At 31.8% G+C, this 19,053-nt stretch overlaps 1 protein-coding gene across 1 annotated transcript in view; it reads left to right on the forward strand.

The window, feature by feature from the left end:
* Nucleotides 1-10,928, forward strand: part of LOC127738398 (solute carrier family 26 member 6-like) — a 59,801-nt gene extending 48,873 nt beyond the window's left edge. The window contains exon 18 of the mRNA XM_052249639.1: nucleotides 9,944-10,928. Coding sequence (XP_052105599.1) covers nucleotides 9,944-9,949 — 6 coding nt within the window. The 3' untranslated portion in view covers nucleotides 9,950-10,928. The remainder of the gene's footprint in view (nucleotides 1-9,943) is intronic.
* Nucleotides 10,929-19,053: the final 8,125 nt, after the last annotated feature.

The following is a 19,053-nucleotide window of genomic DNA, read 5'->3' on the forward strand; positions in this document are numbered from 1 at the left end:
TTATGATATCTATATACAAGATCCTTTACATCCTCATCCTTATCCCCTCCTCTAACTATAGCTGATAAAAAATCAGCTTTCGTTTCGGGAGGTGTTACCTTCTCGTAGGAATTAAACAAGGACGTCTAAACGCAATACACAAAGAAATTTTAAGTGTACAGGAATGATCATCTACTCATCTCTTCAGTATAATTACAGGATGCTATTCTATTTTTAGAAGCATACAATCACTGTAAATTTAAATATATATATATCAACAATTGTATATACAAGTCTTAATTGAAAACAACGTTCAAACCTATGATTGCGTTGGATAAAAACCGCAATTTTCATACGTGCGCATGCAAAACAAATTTCTTGGTAGAGGGGTCTAAATACAGCACAAACAACATTTTCCAAAAGACCAAAAAAGTGAAAAAGTATATTTTAACAAAACGCATTTGACTAGCAGGACAAACAACGGATGTTCTTAAACCCTGCTGACTGCCATAGCGATTGCCAAATAAACGGATCACCAGATGTAACAAAATGGATCTTAATTATAAATTTAATACCAAACAGAAAACAATAAACTTGCGGAAAAGATGGTATACAGCAAACATGAGGTGCTACAATTAGTACACCATTTTCGGGTTTTCGACAATTAATGTCTCTTCAGTGATGTTAGGAATCGAAACGGTATTTGGAAGGCCAGTTAATTTACCTCAATTTAGGATTGACTCTTGAATTTTGAAGAGTCGAAATAGGATGAACGGATATATAAGCCCCAAGGCAAATATAATACCAGCCCAAAACGAAAAAATATAAACAAGTCTGAATTGAAAACAACGTTCAAACCTATGATTGCGTTGGATAAAACAGCAATTTTCATAAGTGTGCATGCAAAACAAATTTTTTAGTAGAGGGGTCTAAATACAGCACAAACAACATTTTCCAAAAGACTAAAAAAGTGAAAAAGTATATTTTAACAAAATGCATTTGACTAGCAGATCGAACAACGGATGTTCTAAGATCCTGCTGACTGCCATGGCGATTGCCAAATAAACAGATCACCAGATGTAACAAAATAGATCTTAATTATAAATTGAATACCAAACAGAAAACAATAAACTTGCGGAAAAGATTGTATACCGCAAACATGAGGTGCAAAAATTTGTACACCATATCCGGATTTCGACAATTAATGTCTCTTCAGTGATGTCAGAAATCGAAACGGTATTTGGAAGGCCAGTTAATTTACCTCAATTTAGGATTGACTCTTGAATTTTGAAGAGTCGAAATAGGATGAACAGATTATATAAGCCCGAAGGCAAATATTATACAAGCCCAAACGAAAAAATATAAACAAGTCTAAATTAAAAACAACGTTCAAACCTATGATTGCGTTGGATAAAAACCGCAATTTTCATACGTGTGCATGCAAAACAAATTTCTTGTTACAGGGGTCTAAATACAGCACAAACAACATTTTCCAAAAGACCAAAAAAGTGAAAAAGTATATTTTAACAAAACGCATTTGACTAGCAGGTCGAACAACGGATGTTCTTAACCCCTGCTGACTGCCATGGCGATTGCCAAATAAACGGATCACCGGTGAGATGTAACAAAATAGATCTTAATTATAAATTTAATACCAAACAGAAAACAATAAACTTGCGGAATAGATGGTATACCGCAAACGAAAGGTGCAAAGATTTTTGTACACCATTTCCGGAGTTCGACAATTTTAAAATGTCTCTTAATTCAGTGATGTAAGGAATCGAAACGGTATTTGGAAGGCCAGCTAATTTACCCCAATTTAGGATTGACTCTTGAATTTTGAAGAGTCGAAATAGGATGAACAGATTATATTAACCCGAAGGCAAATATAATACAAGCCCAAACAAAAAAATATAAGTCTAAATTGAATGCAACGATCAAACCTATGATTGCGTTGGATAAAAACCGGAATTTTCATACGTGTGCATGCAAAACAAATTTCTTGGTAGAGGGGTCTAAAAACAGCACAAACAACATTTTCCAAAAGACCAAAAAAGTGAAAAAGTATATTTTAACAAAACGTATTCGACTAACAGGTCGAACAACAAATGTTCGTTAACCCTGTTGGCTACCATTGGCGATTGCCAAATAAACGGATCACCAGATGTAACAAAATGGATCTTAATTATAAATTTAATACCAAACAGAAAACAATAAACAATTGTATATATATATATATATATATATATTATATATATATATATGACTATATAAAAAAGAAGATGTGGTATGATTGCCAATGAGACAACTCTCCACAAGTGACCAAGTGACACAGAAATTAACTGCCTTCTTGTCCATCGGATTTCTTATGGTATATATATATATATATTTCTGTTTGGTATTAAATTACTAATTTTAAAAGATCCATTTTGTAACATCTTGTGATCCGTTTATTTGGCAATCGCCAATGGCAGTCAGCAGGGTTTGAGAACATCTGTTGTTCGACCTGTTAGTCAAATGCGTTTTGTTAAAATATACTTTTTCACTTTTTTGGGTCTTTTGGAAAATGTTGTTTGTGCTGTATCTAGACCCCTCTATCTAAAAATTTGTTTGCATGCACACGTATAAAAATTGCGGTTTTTATCCAACGCAATCATAGGTAACGTTCAAACCTATGAATTGCGTTGGATAGAAACCGCAATTTTTATACATGTGCATGCAAAACAAATTTCTTGGTAGAGGGGTCTAAAAACAGCACAAACAACATTTTCCAAAAGACCAAATGAGTGAAAAAGTTTATTTTAACAAAACGCATTTGACTAGCAGGTCGAACAACTGATTTTCTTAAACCCTGCTGACTGCCATTGGCGATTGCCAAATAAACGGATTACAAGATATAACAAAATAGATCTTATTATTAATTTATTACCAAACAGAAAACAATAAACTTACGGATAAGATGACATACCATAAACATGAGGTGCAAAAATTTGTACACCATATCCGGATTTCGACAATTAATGTCTCTTCAGTGATGTAAGGAATCGAAACGGTTTTTGGAAGGCCAGCTAATTTACCCCAATTTAGGATAGACTCTTGAATTTTGAAAGAGTCAAAATAGGATGAACGGATCATAAAAACCCGAAGGCAAATATAATACAAGCCGAAACGAAAACATATAAACAAGTCTAAATTGAAAACAACGTTCAAACCTATGATAGCGTTGGATAAAAAACGCAATTTTTATACGTGTGCATGCAAAACAAATTTCATGGTAGAGGGGTCCAAATACAGCGCAAACAACATTTTTCGGATCACAAGATATAACAAAATAGATCTTATTATTAATTTATTACCAAACAAAAAACAATAAATTTGTGGATAAGATGGCATACCGCAAACATGAGGTGCAAAGATATATTGGTGTTCCAATCCCGTTGAGGAACAAAAATTTGTCAGCATAAAAATCTAATTTTAATGCTGTTGGGTTTACTTTTCAGACTTATATAAATATATTTATATATATATGATAATACTAGTTACGATAATATAACCAATCTCGTTTCAGGTAACAGAAGTTCCAGGAATTAAGATTTTTAGTTTCGAATCGAACCTTTATTTTGCAAACGCCGATCAGTTCAGAGATAGATTATACGATATGACGAAGATAAATCCAAGAAAACTAAAATCAAAGAAACAGAAGAGTTTGTATAAAGCATTACTTCAGAGAAAAAGGGAATTGGAACTTGCGGAAATAGAAGCTAAAACTGAAAAGAAAAGAACAAAGGTATGTTTGTACGGAAATCGTGTTAAGTTATATAATTCAAACTTTGAGCTAAGTGCATATAACTATAACTTTTTGTGTGACACTTTTTACAAAAAGTTAAGGGGGTAAAAGTCTTGAACCTCTGTCCAAATTCTGGTTTTCAGTTGTGGAACACCAAGCGTTTGCCTAGGTCGATAGATAAAAGGTATATATCAAGCTTTATACTACATTACCAAGTAAATTCCCGCCGTATGCATGCTTTAGTATTAATAAAGTTAACAATCATGATAAAGAGGTTTCATTGAAGGGTTTTATAAAAAAAAAAGTAACCCTAAAATTAGAAAACATTTAAAAATGATTAAGCGAGAATAAATATAACTTTATTTTAATACTGCTGTATTTCAACAATAACATTCTTATTCTGTTCTGCACTGATATTGATTATGCAAACATATAGACGATGAAACGCTCCATATTTCAAAGTAAAAAGCAAATATTGGAATTTATATGTTTTCCCTTCCTCGAATTAAATATCAATTTAACGACAATAATTTTATGTTATTTGCATTTGAGAATATACAGGACAAAACAAAAATATTTCATAGTACATATACTCATATATTTAAGGCACTTCCAACTTATGAAGACTATAATTCTGTTTCAGAAAGAACTTGAAAAGCAAAAACGTTCTATTGAGGAAGAGGTTAATAAAGAAATCCCCGAAGAATGGACAGAGGAACATGACCAACTACTAGCCAAAGAGAAAAAGGAACTGAAAAGGATTTTCCTTAGAGCTTGGATACCACCAATACACACTCTTATCATAGATTGTTCTGTAGTTAGCTATTTAGATACAGTGGCCGTCAAAGTTTTAACGCAGGTATTATTTTTACAGACTTTTAAACTGATAATTTGGATCTATATCAAACACCTGTAATTTCCACTGTTGATATTGTTTTTTTTTCATTGAAAAAAATTGCATGTCAGTGCTACATACATGTAAAATATGTGTTTACTAATAAAGATTGTATACACAGAAAACATTTCCACTGTTGATATTGTTTCTTTCATTGAAAAATTGCATGTCAGTGCCACATACATGTAAGATATTTATTTACTAGTAATGATTGCACACACCGAAAACGTTTGTTTTGACATGCATTTTTTACACATGGTGAATACATCTATAAAACAAATGCTTTATGCATAAAAAAAACTCATCAAATATACCAAGCATATAGTTTTGTACGCTATAAACGCGTTTCGTCTACAAAAGACTCATCAGTGAGGCTTGAATCAAGTATGTTAAAAAGCCAAATCAAGTACAAAGTTGAAGAGCATTGAGAACCTAAAATTCCGAAGGGTTTTGCCAAATACAGCGAAGGTAATATATTCCTTGGACAGAAAATTTTATTAGGACAAAAGTGTGTGATTTAATCAATCTTGCCATGCTTGTATATGTTAAGCATGTACTAATGGGTGGAATTTTTATTAAGAAGAATAAACATTGTTTACGTACATTGTTTCCCGTGCAGCTTTGAATGAATCATCTGTAGAACAAAGTCAAAAAGCGAAACCGCAGAGGAGATGTAAAGACTAAAAGGTGTCTTAAAAATAGAAAAAAATAACAATGACTTAATATTTTTAGTAATTGTATTTAATTTAAAATATATTTATTTTCTATTGATTTATATAGCCTCAGAACATAAACACAAAATTATATTTCATATATTATGAAAACAAATCTTTCAATTGCAGATATTTGCAGATTTTAAAGAAATTGGAATTAAAATATTCCTTGCTGGATGTAGAGGTATTTACAAATAAAAACCAAATTAAGGTAGATTAATAAGGCTTGTGTATCAAAACATGCAAAGTTCCTATGTAAATCAACTATTTAGTTTAACAAAACATCTGCTATCTTATAAATAGTTCCAGAAGAAGAAGCCATCAAGACCAATATTTGCAGAAATCTTGAAAGTATAAAATATGAATCTCATATGAAATATAGTCTATGGATTTTTAGAATTGGTATATATATATATTGATTGCCAAATAAACAGATCATCAGATGTAACAAAATGGATCTAACTATTAATTCAATACCAAACAGAAAACAATAAACATGCGGAAAAGATGGTATACCGCAAACATACGGTAGCAATACACAGTTAGGAGTTTGGTTTCGCATTTTGGCCGCGGTGGATTTTTCAAATATGAAAGTTATTGTGTAATGAAATTCATTTTTAGACAGCTGAGTACTAATTTAGCCTTCAAAGGTGAGTTATAAGAACATTAAGATTATTTTTTTTATGTTTTATGGGCTATTTTCTGTTTGACTCTCCGTATTTTCATAGCTAGACCGGTCATCGGTCCAGAAATTAATGTAATGTTTACAAACACTTTTTTTCTACACAAAGTTTCTGACGCAATTTTACAAAAAGATGAGACGAAAGACATATGATTTTCATTGGATTTATTGAAAGATATATGTAAACAGTTTCAGAAAAGGTATTACTTGAAGTGATTGAAATTCTACTTTTGGCCAAATTTTGGGGAAATATGTGACATCTTTTCCTCCCTTTTTGCTATATTTTATAACAAAAAATGCAGATTGTTGCCATGGATACAACAAAAAGAAATTATATTTTACCATTTTATATACTGGATATGAAATCTATGGAAGATTCTGATTACATACATATGCACATATATGACACAAACAGTAAGCTTAATATTGCAAGAAGGCAATGAAAAGAGGATGGTAAAATTTATGAGGGAAAATTTTAATATTTTTTCCTAATTGTTTATTGCTACCTACGGTGCAAAAATTAGTACACCATATCCGGATTTCGACAATTAATGTCCCTTCAGTGATGATAGGAATCGAAACGGTATTTGGAAGGCCAGTTAATTTACCTCAATTTAGGATTGACTCTTGAATTTTGAAGAGTCGAAATAGGATGAACGGATCATATAAACCCGAAGGCAAATATAATACAAGCCCAAACGAAAAATATAAACAAGTCTAAATTGAAAACAACGTTTAAACCTATGATTGCGTTGGATAAAAACCGCAATTTTTATACGTGTGCATTCAAAACAAATTTCTTGGTAGAGGGGTCTAAATACAGCACATTTTCCAAAAGACCAAAAAAAGTGAAAAAGTATATTTTAACAAAACGCATTTGACTAACAGGTCGAACAACAAATGTTGCTGACTGCCATTGGCGATTGCCAAATAAACGGATCACCAGGTGTAATAAATGGATCTTAATTATAAATTTAATACCAAACAGAAAACAATAAACTTGCGGCGAAGATGGTATACCGCAAAAAAAGGTGTAAATATTTTTGTACACCATATCCGGATTTCGACAATTAATGTCTCTTCGGTGATGTTAGGAATCAAAACGGTTATTGGAAGGCCACATAATTTACCTCAATTTAGGATAGACTCTTGAATTTTGAGGAGTCAAAATATATATATATATATGCGTGTGAGTTAGTGTAAAGGAGGTAATACGACATGATATATTAGAATACTCAGAATGCATCAGTTGCAGACAGCAGATGAATTAAAAATCACACCTTACAGCAAACACATCAGATCCTCTAAAGCGTCGAGAATAAATATCCAAAAGCAACCCCAAAATATCTTTGCTCCGTATATTATTAAAAAATAGAGAAAGAGACGGAGAATACCAAGAGAACAATCAAAATTCATTATCGAAGAGAAAGAGATCAGACCATGGCAAGAAACGATAAACGACAAAAAGACAAACAACAGACTTCAAACACTTCATAGAAAACTAAAGACTTCTATGACCAAAGACATTTGAACTGGCTTTTGACAATCATAATGGTGAATTGAAATATTGATTGGTTTCAAAAAGTGGAAACTTTGGAAAAAAACTTTTACTTAAAACCAAATGGAGCAAATATTTTAAGGATCAAGACATGTAGCATTATTCTTTAACTTCATGTTCTGCTATATAGATTATGTCCTCTCACTAAATAATTCAATGTTTGGTGACTATGTTGAACGCATCTATCCCATCGAACGCATCTATCCCATCGAACTTGAAATAAAGGATACACCAGATACAGTTATGTCTGCCTCATATCTTGTCTTACATCTAGACATTGACAATAAGGTATGTTGAGAACAAAATTTAGAACGAAAGAGATGAACTTTCCATTCTATTCAATTTCTATGTAGCAACATTTCAGCAGCGCCTGCATATGGAGTATATTTTCCAGTTGATACGAAATTCATAGGATTGCATTTCCTATTTTCTTGATAGAGGATTGTTGCTTACAAGGAAGCTATTGAACCAAGAGTTTCACGTGGTGAAGTTGAAATCATCCCTTCGAAAATTTTACAGACGCCATCTCGAGTTGGTTGACCGTTATTGAGTATCTGTTTCACAGATGACGACGGATATATTCCAATTGTTGTAACCACAATTACGTCCTCTTTTCCTTGCATATGACCTACCGAATAAGACTTATCACTTGCTTTGTATTTATATGAACCACACGACGGGTGCCACATGTGGAGCAGGATCTGCTTACCCTTCCGGAGCATCTGAGATCATCTTAGGTTTTTGATTGAGTTCGTGTTGCTCAGTCTTTAGATTGCTATGTTGTATTTTGTGTACTACTGTTTGTCTTTTCGTCGTTTTTATTTTACCATGGCAGTTTGTTTTCGACTTATGAGTTTGAATATTTCTTTGGTATTGTTCGTCTCTCTTTTGTAAGGACGCATTAAAGTTATATACGAGCAAGAGTCACGTTATGGTCTTCTGTAAAAAATGAAGGAGTTCGACATTGACCTAGCAATAGTGTACAATGGATCCTTTCGTAGCCTTTTTTATTATGTTTTTCCAAAAAGGCTTTTTTATAAATGATAAGAAATAGTTATGTGTTTCGTAGCATACGGATGGTTATGAAGAACTGTGCAGAATAAGTATTCGAGATTAGGATGACAAAATAAAGCAGCTACATTAAGACATCATAGATATATTTGATAGATAAATATCTACATTTTTTGCTCAGGTGTTACCTAAATTCGTATTTTTTTTAGCAGAGGACGTAAGAGACTGGTTAAAGAGAACAGAATTTTACCGCTCTGTAGATTATAACCCTATTTATTACACAGTGCATGAAGCCGTGATCATTGCAAACGAACTTAATACTATTAATCTGGTGAGTTGAAATGAGACTTTAAGAAGTATTTTATTACAATAGAGAGTAAAAGTTTATAATTTTCAATACACTGTTGAAATAGAAATTGTTTGTTGCAAATGAATAACATACGTAACTAGTATCTTATACTTTCAGTTTTCACTAAAAAGGCAAACGTCTTAAGGAAATCAAGATTGTTTTTTACCAAATGACCATATCATATTTTTATTTAAGTTTATACATTTTTAACATATAGTTCCAGAGAGAACCAGGTCGTGTTGAAATGCACTCTATAGAAACAGAAACCGACATAGATCAATCTTTAGCAACTACATCTGGCAATACATATTCATCTGCAAATGAACCACAAGGAGCAGAATCAAAAATTAAACAAATTCAGGTAAATAAGTTTCAGTATTCTGTTGTGGTAAATACATATAATTCAATAAATAGGCAAACATTACTACATTACGTAAAGTATCGTGCAGGTTTTACGGACTTACCCTTTTTGAACTTACATTGGAGGTCGATAATTTTGTTAATACCTTTTAATGCATCTATATACAACTGACACATGCCAATCTCATTTGAATTAACGAACTAGGAAAAAAATGGAACATTTGTGTCAACTATCAAAACACTGAAGCTTAATGTGAACAAGATATCAATTATATAAAAAGGAGATTTAGGTGTTGTCCTGAAAATTGTCAACGAAATCATTTCCATTTTATCAAGTTTTTACTTCAAGCCCATTTGAGTTTCAGTATAAATTATACAAAATAAGATTGATGAATTCTATTGCTTCTTTTGAAGTATGCTTTATTTATAGTATGCAAACTTTGTTTATTGATTTCACAGTTTTGTCTTTTAGGTAAAATATAAAACAATGTTAAATACACAAAACACATAATGATACAAAAGGAGTTTAATTAAGAACACCATATGCGCGTTTCCACCACACAAGTCTCTGATTAAACAGAAATTTTGACTTGATATTTCTATTTATAGGTATAAGTTTGCTCAGCAATGACCACGAAAGCAGCTGATATGTCTATGCAACAAGATAGTCCCTACAACGAAAGTCTGTCTCATAGTAATATACGTATTGTGGATGTTCGTGTACATTTACTTGAATTTGTATGTAATATGGTCCAATGTATATGCACTGCAGTAAATCAAATTCAGATAAGTGGTTGATTCTATATCAATTTATATGAAACTGGTGTCTATTTTACAGCATAAATCTATTATGCAAAATTCTGTAGAAGTATTTATGATGTAAATAAACTTTTAACTTACGACATGTATTTAAGGTTTATGACCCCTTCTGTGGCCTGTGAATTATGAACTTTTCAAATTGCAATAGCATCAAAACAGCAAATATAATGAATAATAAAGATGGGTCATTTTGTACATATATTGAGGGGAAACTTCGTGCAAAGCATAATTATTTATAGTTTCATTGCATCTAATAGAAAAAGGGAATTTGATGAAAATAAAATCAAGAATTTTGTAGAAAATCTACAGACTCTAATACAGATTTTTGTTATAAAATTTGAAACATAGTTTACTCACTTGTTTTTCTATGATCAGCTAGCGTTTATTGTTTACAAAAAGTCCTAAACAACCTTTAAATTCAAAAACACCTCGTGCTGAGTCACTAAAGTCGAGCGTACCCTAGAAGGTGTACTTGAATTGATCCATATTTTTATTTATTTTAACCAATATCTAAATATATAAACTTGTTTTAAAGAAATCATTGCTAGCACTGCATGCGATAATCCTCTATCTATCAAGTACCGAATTGCCAAATATAAGAGTACAAGGGGGAAAGACTGTGGATTTTCTATAAAATTTCCATATGTTTAGCATTGAATCAACACAAGGGTACATAAACCTTAACAGATGCAATGTATATAGATTTTTATCATTATACACATAAATATATATTTTCAAATTGATATCAAATTATTTTACACGTCTTAAAATTAAATCAAATAATTATTTCTATCTGTTGTTATGTAATTGATATTACTGTGAGCATTGTTTTTGATTTGTTCAATAATTTTAGCAGGATCTATTTGTCTATTTGAATTTTGACATTACCCTTAAAAGGAAACCCTTGTCACAAAATTTTAAAAACATATGTGAGTCGACAGGCGTCTCTTTCTTGAAAACTCGGCACTCTCAGTCAAAATGTTACGATCGGGAATAGGACACAATCGCTAGACTTACAAAATAGACGAATATTCCGATATCAAAATATCTATTGAAGAGTAAAATAACAAAAATAACGAACTCCAAGGAAAAATTCAAAACGGAAAGTTGCTTATCAAATGGCAAAATCAAAAGCTCAAACAGATCAAACGAATGGAAAACAATTGTCATATTCCTGACTTGGTACAGGCATTATCTTGTGTAGAAAATGGTGGACTAAACCTCATATATATAATTGTCGAAATCCGGATATGGTGTACAAATTTTTGCACCTCATGTTTGCAGTATACCATCTTTTCCGCAAGTTTAAGAATGACCAACTTGAAGTGAACCATGCACGTGCTCGACTTTCTTTGGGATGTGTCCTATGAAGGCTCTCACTTTTACTTAATTCTGAATAAACCAAAGAACCTTTCGAGATTATTGATCAAGCCTAAAGACATCGGAAGGAATAATGCATTTCTCAGATCCTTATCACAAAGTTGCGTTTGAAAACACGCTATGATGACCACAATGTTAATCACATAACTTTAGAAATTAGTTGTAATTCTACAAAAAAAAAAAAGAAATCCTTCTAAAAATGATAAAAATGTCACAGCAAAATATTTCTTAGCTGATCAATATCTATTTTAAAAAATGAGTATGTTAAATGCACTTTTCACGAATAAAGTCCGTAGAAGTGTTAGTTGTCTACCTTTGGTCAAGCTTGTGACTTCGTGTTGCACATAAAAGGACACATTATATTTCGGTAATTATATACATTATTATTGGTGCAAGTTAAAAAATTATGTAATTTACTATAAATTAATGATCGACAGTGGGGATTAGCGCTTAAGCAAATTTAACCTGACTTGAAAAATATCTATATCAGCAGTAAGCCGATTATTGAAAATAAAGAGAATATAAAATAAGAACAGAAAAGAAAAGAATCAGCTGTCAAATAAGTAGAGGCAATGTTGAAAATAAAAATGGGAAGCATTCGGAAGCATGTATTAAGGACACAAAACAAGGTTCAAATCCAGGTTCACACAAGAACAATCAAGAGTAAGCAAACAACTGTCAAAAAGAAACGAGAAAGAACACCAACTGGAGAAGGCATAAAAAAGGAACACGCAAAAAATAAACGAAAACATGACTCCTTGCATTAAGAATCTATATGTTATGCAAATTACTAACACTCTTATTATGTAATTAAGAGAGAAGTTTGGCAAGGAGTCTTAACAAATTTAGTCTTAAATTGATGGCAAAACAGATAACATTATAAAAAACTATGGAAATGGCATAATTTTAGAATTTTTCGAAATACAAAAGATTTTCTACCCCAGGAATAGATAACCTTAGCTGTATTTGGCAAAACCTTTCGGAATTCTGGGTCCTCAGTGCTCTTCAACTTCGTACTTTATTTGGCCTTTTTAACTTTTGTGATTAGAACTAAAGTAGTATTAAAAACATTGAAAATAATACAAACTTTAAGATTTCTTCAAACAAGGTAAATAAATACAAATTATATGATGACGCTGTTGAACAAAAGTTTTATAAGTGTTCAAATACATAATTTTAGTAGCCTCATTATTTTAAAGAGACCAAAACACTTCAGTCATTGATACAAATTCTGCTTAGTACAGATTGGTTTTAATAATTATGGATATTGCTAACTGTTGGCTATTCAAACTCATGACAACTACTTCGAAAGATGAACAAAAACGTAGTTTTTTTCAAGTATAATTTGCTAATTATGTTTTGAATGCAATCATATCAGCAATATTTTCCAGCAAAAATCTGATTCTTGAAAACAATACCGGATTCCTTCAAAGATAAAACTATACCTGTCATTTCATGTACCTAACCCAAATCTATTGCATCCAAAATTGTCACCCACAAGAAGAGTATTAGAGACCTTTACTCTCAGGGAAGTTAAATTCAAACCTCCCGATTTCTCTTGTCCCCAATCCCCATACTCATATAGTTCCGCTGGTTAAGTTATAACTGGAGACCTCGACATAGTAAACGATGAACAATTCAGAAAGTTGTTATCCAAGGCTAAACCTTAGAATTCTTCTGTCCATCAACTGGCAGCTTAGAAGAACTTTAGGTTTCTGATAGATGCGGTCGGGGACTTTGACAGAAAATGGCTAATGTACATCATTCACGAAAGAGAAGATTTTAAAATTTCAAAAATCCGTATCTCTTTCCTTTTGTACATAAAAAAGGAGTATGCAAATCTCCTATCGTTATACTAAACTTTACAAAAATCTTTATAGAGAACGATATATATAGCCACGTCATCAATATGTTTTACTGAACATCTTAATAAAGTTCTTACCAATATTCTTTCTGCAGTAAAAGATGAGCTTCGTGAATATTGTGATAAGGTATATTCAATCAGCGGTATCAATCAGATGCGGATTAAAAAGAAAATACTAGAATAAAAAGATCCAATTTAAATCGTCAATCACTATTTTTACAATTTTGCAGTGATATGAAAAACCTTTGATTTTTTCTACGCTTTACACTACTATTCCCCATGCTCAATCGTGTTACGTTCGTGCATGTTCACATTATACGGACTTCATAAACAGGGATATGCTCCTTACCTTAAACAACTGCTCCGACAGAGATATGAAGAATAACGACTGAGGTCGACACTACATAACTTTTATGGTCACTTTTACGAATTGGCTGACCGATACGGTGTGTTTAAAATCACTAGCGACATGTTTTCGCGGTCTAAGATCTTTAGAAACGAGTCAAATGATCTGTAATCTTACCGATGATGCCCTAATCCCGAATGTGACGTCTTTATTGAGTGTGGTTTTGCATAGACGGTGATGGTAACATTGCAGGAGACACTTACTTTGTCGACACATCTGGTTCGCTACTTTGGAGTTTATGCAATTCCTTCAGTTGTTGCCTTGTCTTTTTACTACGAGATTTGAACATTGGTTAACTACTGTCGCCTTAATATATTCGACTTACTATGTTTGATTGTCTCTTTGGTGTCTTCTGTCTCTTTTTAATCGCGGGGGAAATACAGCAGATACTAATAAATATATAATAACGTGCTACAGTTCTATAGAAAGGTGTGTAAAAAGTTCAGTGTAACAGATATATTTAGATGTGAATATCCTAACTTGACATTTTTTAGCTCTACTTGGAGTACAAGCAGTAGGTCAAAAATAGTTAACATATGTGCGTGCCTTAATACACGAAAAACAATAAGGTAACACGCATAGGACATGACATATCCGTTAGAGATATAGTGATCACATACAAGTACAAACATACATACGGTTAAAATATGAAATGAGCCAAGAACTAAGGAAAATTGCATAAGAGACTTTTGGAAAAATGAACGGTATATCGATCAAAATTATAACACAATGTTGACTGCTGTACCCCAATTTTTTACATTTTTTCCTATCATGTCTGTTTGTTTTGCTTACACATTGTTGTCAAACTAATGGAATTCTATGTGACTGTCATACAAGTGAGAGGTTTAGCTAGCTATAAAACTAGGATTAATCTACCATTTTCTACATTAGGAAATGTCTATACCAAGTCAGGAATATGACAGTTGTTTTCCATTCGTTTGATATGTTTGAGCTTTTGATTTTACCATTTGATAAGGGACTTTCTGTTTTTAATTTTCTTTGTAGTTCTGCATTGTTGTTACTTTACTTTATACTGTTTTCATATGTAACTTTAAAGAAAAGGATAAGGGGGTGTCAATTCTATCTAAAAAAAATTAAAACAACCGATAGAGGGACTGACCTCATAATATAAAAGGTTTGAAAGTGAGGAATAAAAATATTAGACAAAAATATCATAGAATAAGACACAAGTGAGAACAAAGTTAAACTTGAGAAGAAACTAAATATGGGGATAATCATAAAAATTAAGACAAAAATATTTCGATGAAGATGATAACAATATTGACTTGTAGTCTAACCCAGAGAAAACAAGGAAATTGACTTTGCTTTTGCAGAAGAAGGTAAAATACACTTGAACAACAAAAAAGAAAAAGTTAAAGACACACTAACAGAATTTTAGAAGGACATATATAAAAGTCAAAATATAGAGAAAAAAACACGTTATATAAGTACATTATAGATTTAAAATTAACAGGAGATGATAAAACAAACTAGTAACTTTTCTAACAAAATATTGATGTTTGGAAATATTAAGGAATTTGCAAATGACAATGCACCAGGGTGTATGGGTTGTTGAAAAACGGTTATCGGAAATTCTGGAAATTGATTAAGATGATTTAACAGATGTATTGAACAATATTTATCTTGATGGCGAATTTTAAACATATAACATGAAAACGGGGGTGACAACACTGATGTATAAAAATAAAGGACATAAAGCCATGTAGACCGATATTAAGTCTTTCGTGTCAAAATTGTAAAACATTAACTAAATTCTTAATAAAAAATGTAATGGTGGTGATAAAAGCAGATTATGGATGAAAAAGAGGAAAGTATTTTTTGATAACTTGTATTCAATATAAAGTAATATACAATGCATTGAAATAAATTGTACAGGTTGGAATTTTATTGGCCTTTCTCCGAGAGAAAGCATTCGACACAATTGAAAATCATTTTTAATAGAAATATTAACAGCCAAGAATTTAACAAAAACGTTTACAAGATGGATTGAAATAACATATGTATTAGTCAATGATATATAATATGTATATAATATTGAAGTAAATGTAACGATGTCTCTTGGACAGAGATTTTCGTTAGTATGTGTATTAAGCAATTGCAAAAATAGTATTAGCAAGTAACTAATGATCAAATACAAGGTAACGACATTCTTAATAATAATAGAAAAAATAACTTTTCTAAAATACTGATAATTGTCCAAAGATAGCAATACATTTAGGAGGCTTTGATTTAATGATAATGAATTATATAACAAAAATGGATTGGAATCATTAAGCAAAATAAATGAAAGTAAGACTGAAATACTCAAGATAGGAAATCTTATACAATTTGAAATGTTTGGGTTTGAGAGGTCCTGATGAAATCGGAAAAGCGCTTGAGACGCACCAAAATTTATAAAGTGCTATTTTCAAATACAATAGATTTTCAGTACATGGTTTGTTTTACTTATAACAAAGTATGGAGAATTTATTTTGGAATATATAATGTGGCTTTAAACTGGGGAAAGAAAATAAATGATGGTGTAAACAATAAAAAAAACAAACTAAACAGATGGAAATTCATTAACTTGGTTTTAAAACAAAGGCTTTTATAATAAATACATATATATAATTAGTCAAATATAATATGCAGAAAATATAATTTCACCCACCTACTAGGGATGTTGTAACAAAGTTAATAACAAATTTTTAGTTATTAAAAAAAAAAAAACTCGTTTTTTTTACCATATAAAAAGAGAGTGCAACAAATACCAGTCATTCAGCTTAAAATTTAACTTTAAGATAGAACATAGCCACAACTGCTAGACAAAATAGAACATATAACTGAAAGGAAAACAATCGATATGAACAACGGCTTCTATATCTATTTCTTATGTCTAACAAGCAGAGATATTTTGCCAGGTATGGCAAAACATTGCTACATACATTTAACATATCGGGAATATACGAGCTTTGAAAGCTATTTATACAAATGCCAAAAATAGACTCGAGATAGAGAATAAAATCTTGAAGACTTATATACACAAATTATATGCAAACAGACGAAATGAAATCGAAATGAATATTGAGAAATAGAATCAACAAATTGAATTGAAAAAGAATCATGAGTAATTTGCATACAATAAATGATTTATATCTAAGGACCTTTTTGTATCAATGGGTAAATAAGATGTGATTTATAGCAAGAGAAATGCTGACTCTGTCGACTCACCTGAGTTCACCTCTGGTTTTTGTGGTGTTTGTGTTGCTCAATCTTTGGTTTCCTGTGTAATGTTTTGTTATCATTATTTGTCATTTTATAGTTTTTATATTTGGCCATGATATTGTCTGTTTTAGTATGTTTTTTTTTTACTGTATGGGGTCGGGCATTGTCCTGCAGAAACATCTCCCTCTGTCGGTTAATAATATAAAACATATGTAGTTGCAAAATATCGTCTTTTCAACGTGTATCTTTCCTTGGACAAACACTGGTAGGTTTGTTCTGTTGTAGGATGTTGCTGCTCACATTATGACGCTTCCTCCGTCTTATCTTTTTATTTCATGAACGCCGACAGAGGCGAAACGCTCATTTCGAAGCCTGTATACGAGAGATCGTCCATCACAAAAGCCAAACAAACCATAATTAAACATGCACCTATGTCAGCATGCAGTCTACAACGATGAACATGCAACAAAAACATAGCATTAAGTTCTTACAGACAAGTTAATAAATTCAACAGAGACTACTAAAGATACGATGCAATAACGTAATTTGTATTCCTATAGACAAAAGTCCTTTCAGAATACACCACTTTCAAATTTGTCCGCCAATGAAGGAAATAAAACGTTTTCCATAACTTTCAGTGTCATGTAAGAAATAAATGATGTCACAGACCAATTATTATTGTTATGCAAACGTCAATAGGTCAACCGTTCAAAATTGAGGTCAGTCGCGGTAGAGTTCCTGAACTCTAAATTTGTGTATTGGTTTAATTTAAAGAGGCCACAATAATAGACCACTGGATAAATGAATAAGATATTCGTTGCTCGTTTGATACTCAACATATAACACAATTTCACTCGTACTAGAGGATCAATCATAGATTTATTTGATGTTCATCTATATAAATAAGAAAATATGTGAAGCTAGAACTTCCTTAACTCTAGTAAACATGTGAATGCAATTTATGGTTTGTGTCTTTGCGTCTTCACATAATAAAGACCAAGAGAGTGTTATGCAGAGGATAACTCTAATATCGGTGTAAAACAAATGGGGATTTATAATAAAATAACAGATTAATATTACCCATATAAGAATAAGCAGATGTGGTATGATTGCCAATGAGACAACTATCCACCAAAGTTCAAATGAAGTGGATGTAAGCAATTATAGGCAACCATACGGCTTTCAACAATAAGAAAACCCCATACTGTATAGTCGGCTATAAAAGGCACCGACATGAAAAAATGAAACAATTCAAGTAAGAAAACTAACGGCCTATAGAATGTGGCGGGGTTAAACTAGTTTGCTGGCGCTGTGACAGTGGTGTAACAGTACAACATAAGAACAAACTATAAAAAATTAATTGAAAAAGGCTTATCTCATCAAATCGATACAAAACAGAAAACATATAACGAAAACATAGAACGGATGACTGAATGTTTCAATCACATTCACTGGAATTCTAATACAGTATCAAAATGTTTGACTTCCTCTTTACACAAATATTCAATAGTTTTTATTCCTTTAGAAATGAAAACGCTACAAGCGATATGCTTTCATAGGTAAGTGAATTATGATATAAAAAACAGAATTATTCCGTTTAACACGTATCGATGTTGAAATTATTAAAATATGGAACTTCTTATCTATTTGTTGACTTTAATAGTGGGTTGATATTCCAAGAGAGTCAGTATTCGGTATGGTACTTAATGTCTGCCTCTGCTAGCCGATTTGTTCTATTACTCATAGTTTTAGCCGTTCCAACGAACTTTGAATTTATGATACTGCAAATGTGAAGGACTGTTTTTGCTTGAAATTGACGATGGTAGTCAACTCAGCACTTGATGATAAGCTTGTACTCCAGATTCCTATGATAATTGAAAACGATGGTTTCAGTTTCCCTATTTACGATTTCCATTCTGAAGTAGAAGCTTATCATCTTCTCCACTCTATAGTGCTTACGACTGTAATCTTATTGTCGCGATTCCACTAAACGCAAAAACAAAACTACTCCAGAAATTGATGATG

The sequence above is a fragment of the Mytilus californianus genome, unplaced genomic scaffold (genome assembly GCF_021869535.1).
Source record: "Mytilus californianus isolate M0D057914Y unplaced genomic scaffold, xbMytCali1.0.p SCAF_1, whole genome shotgun sequence".
Classification (NCBI taxonomy): Eukaryota; Metazoa; Mollusca; class Bivalvia; order Mytilida; family Mytilidae; genus Mytilus; species Mytilus californianus.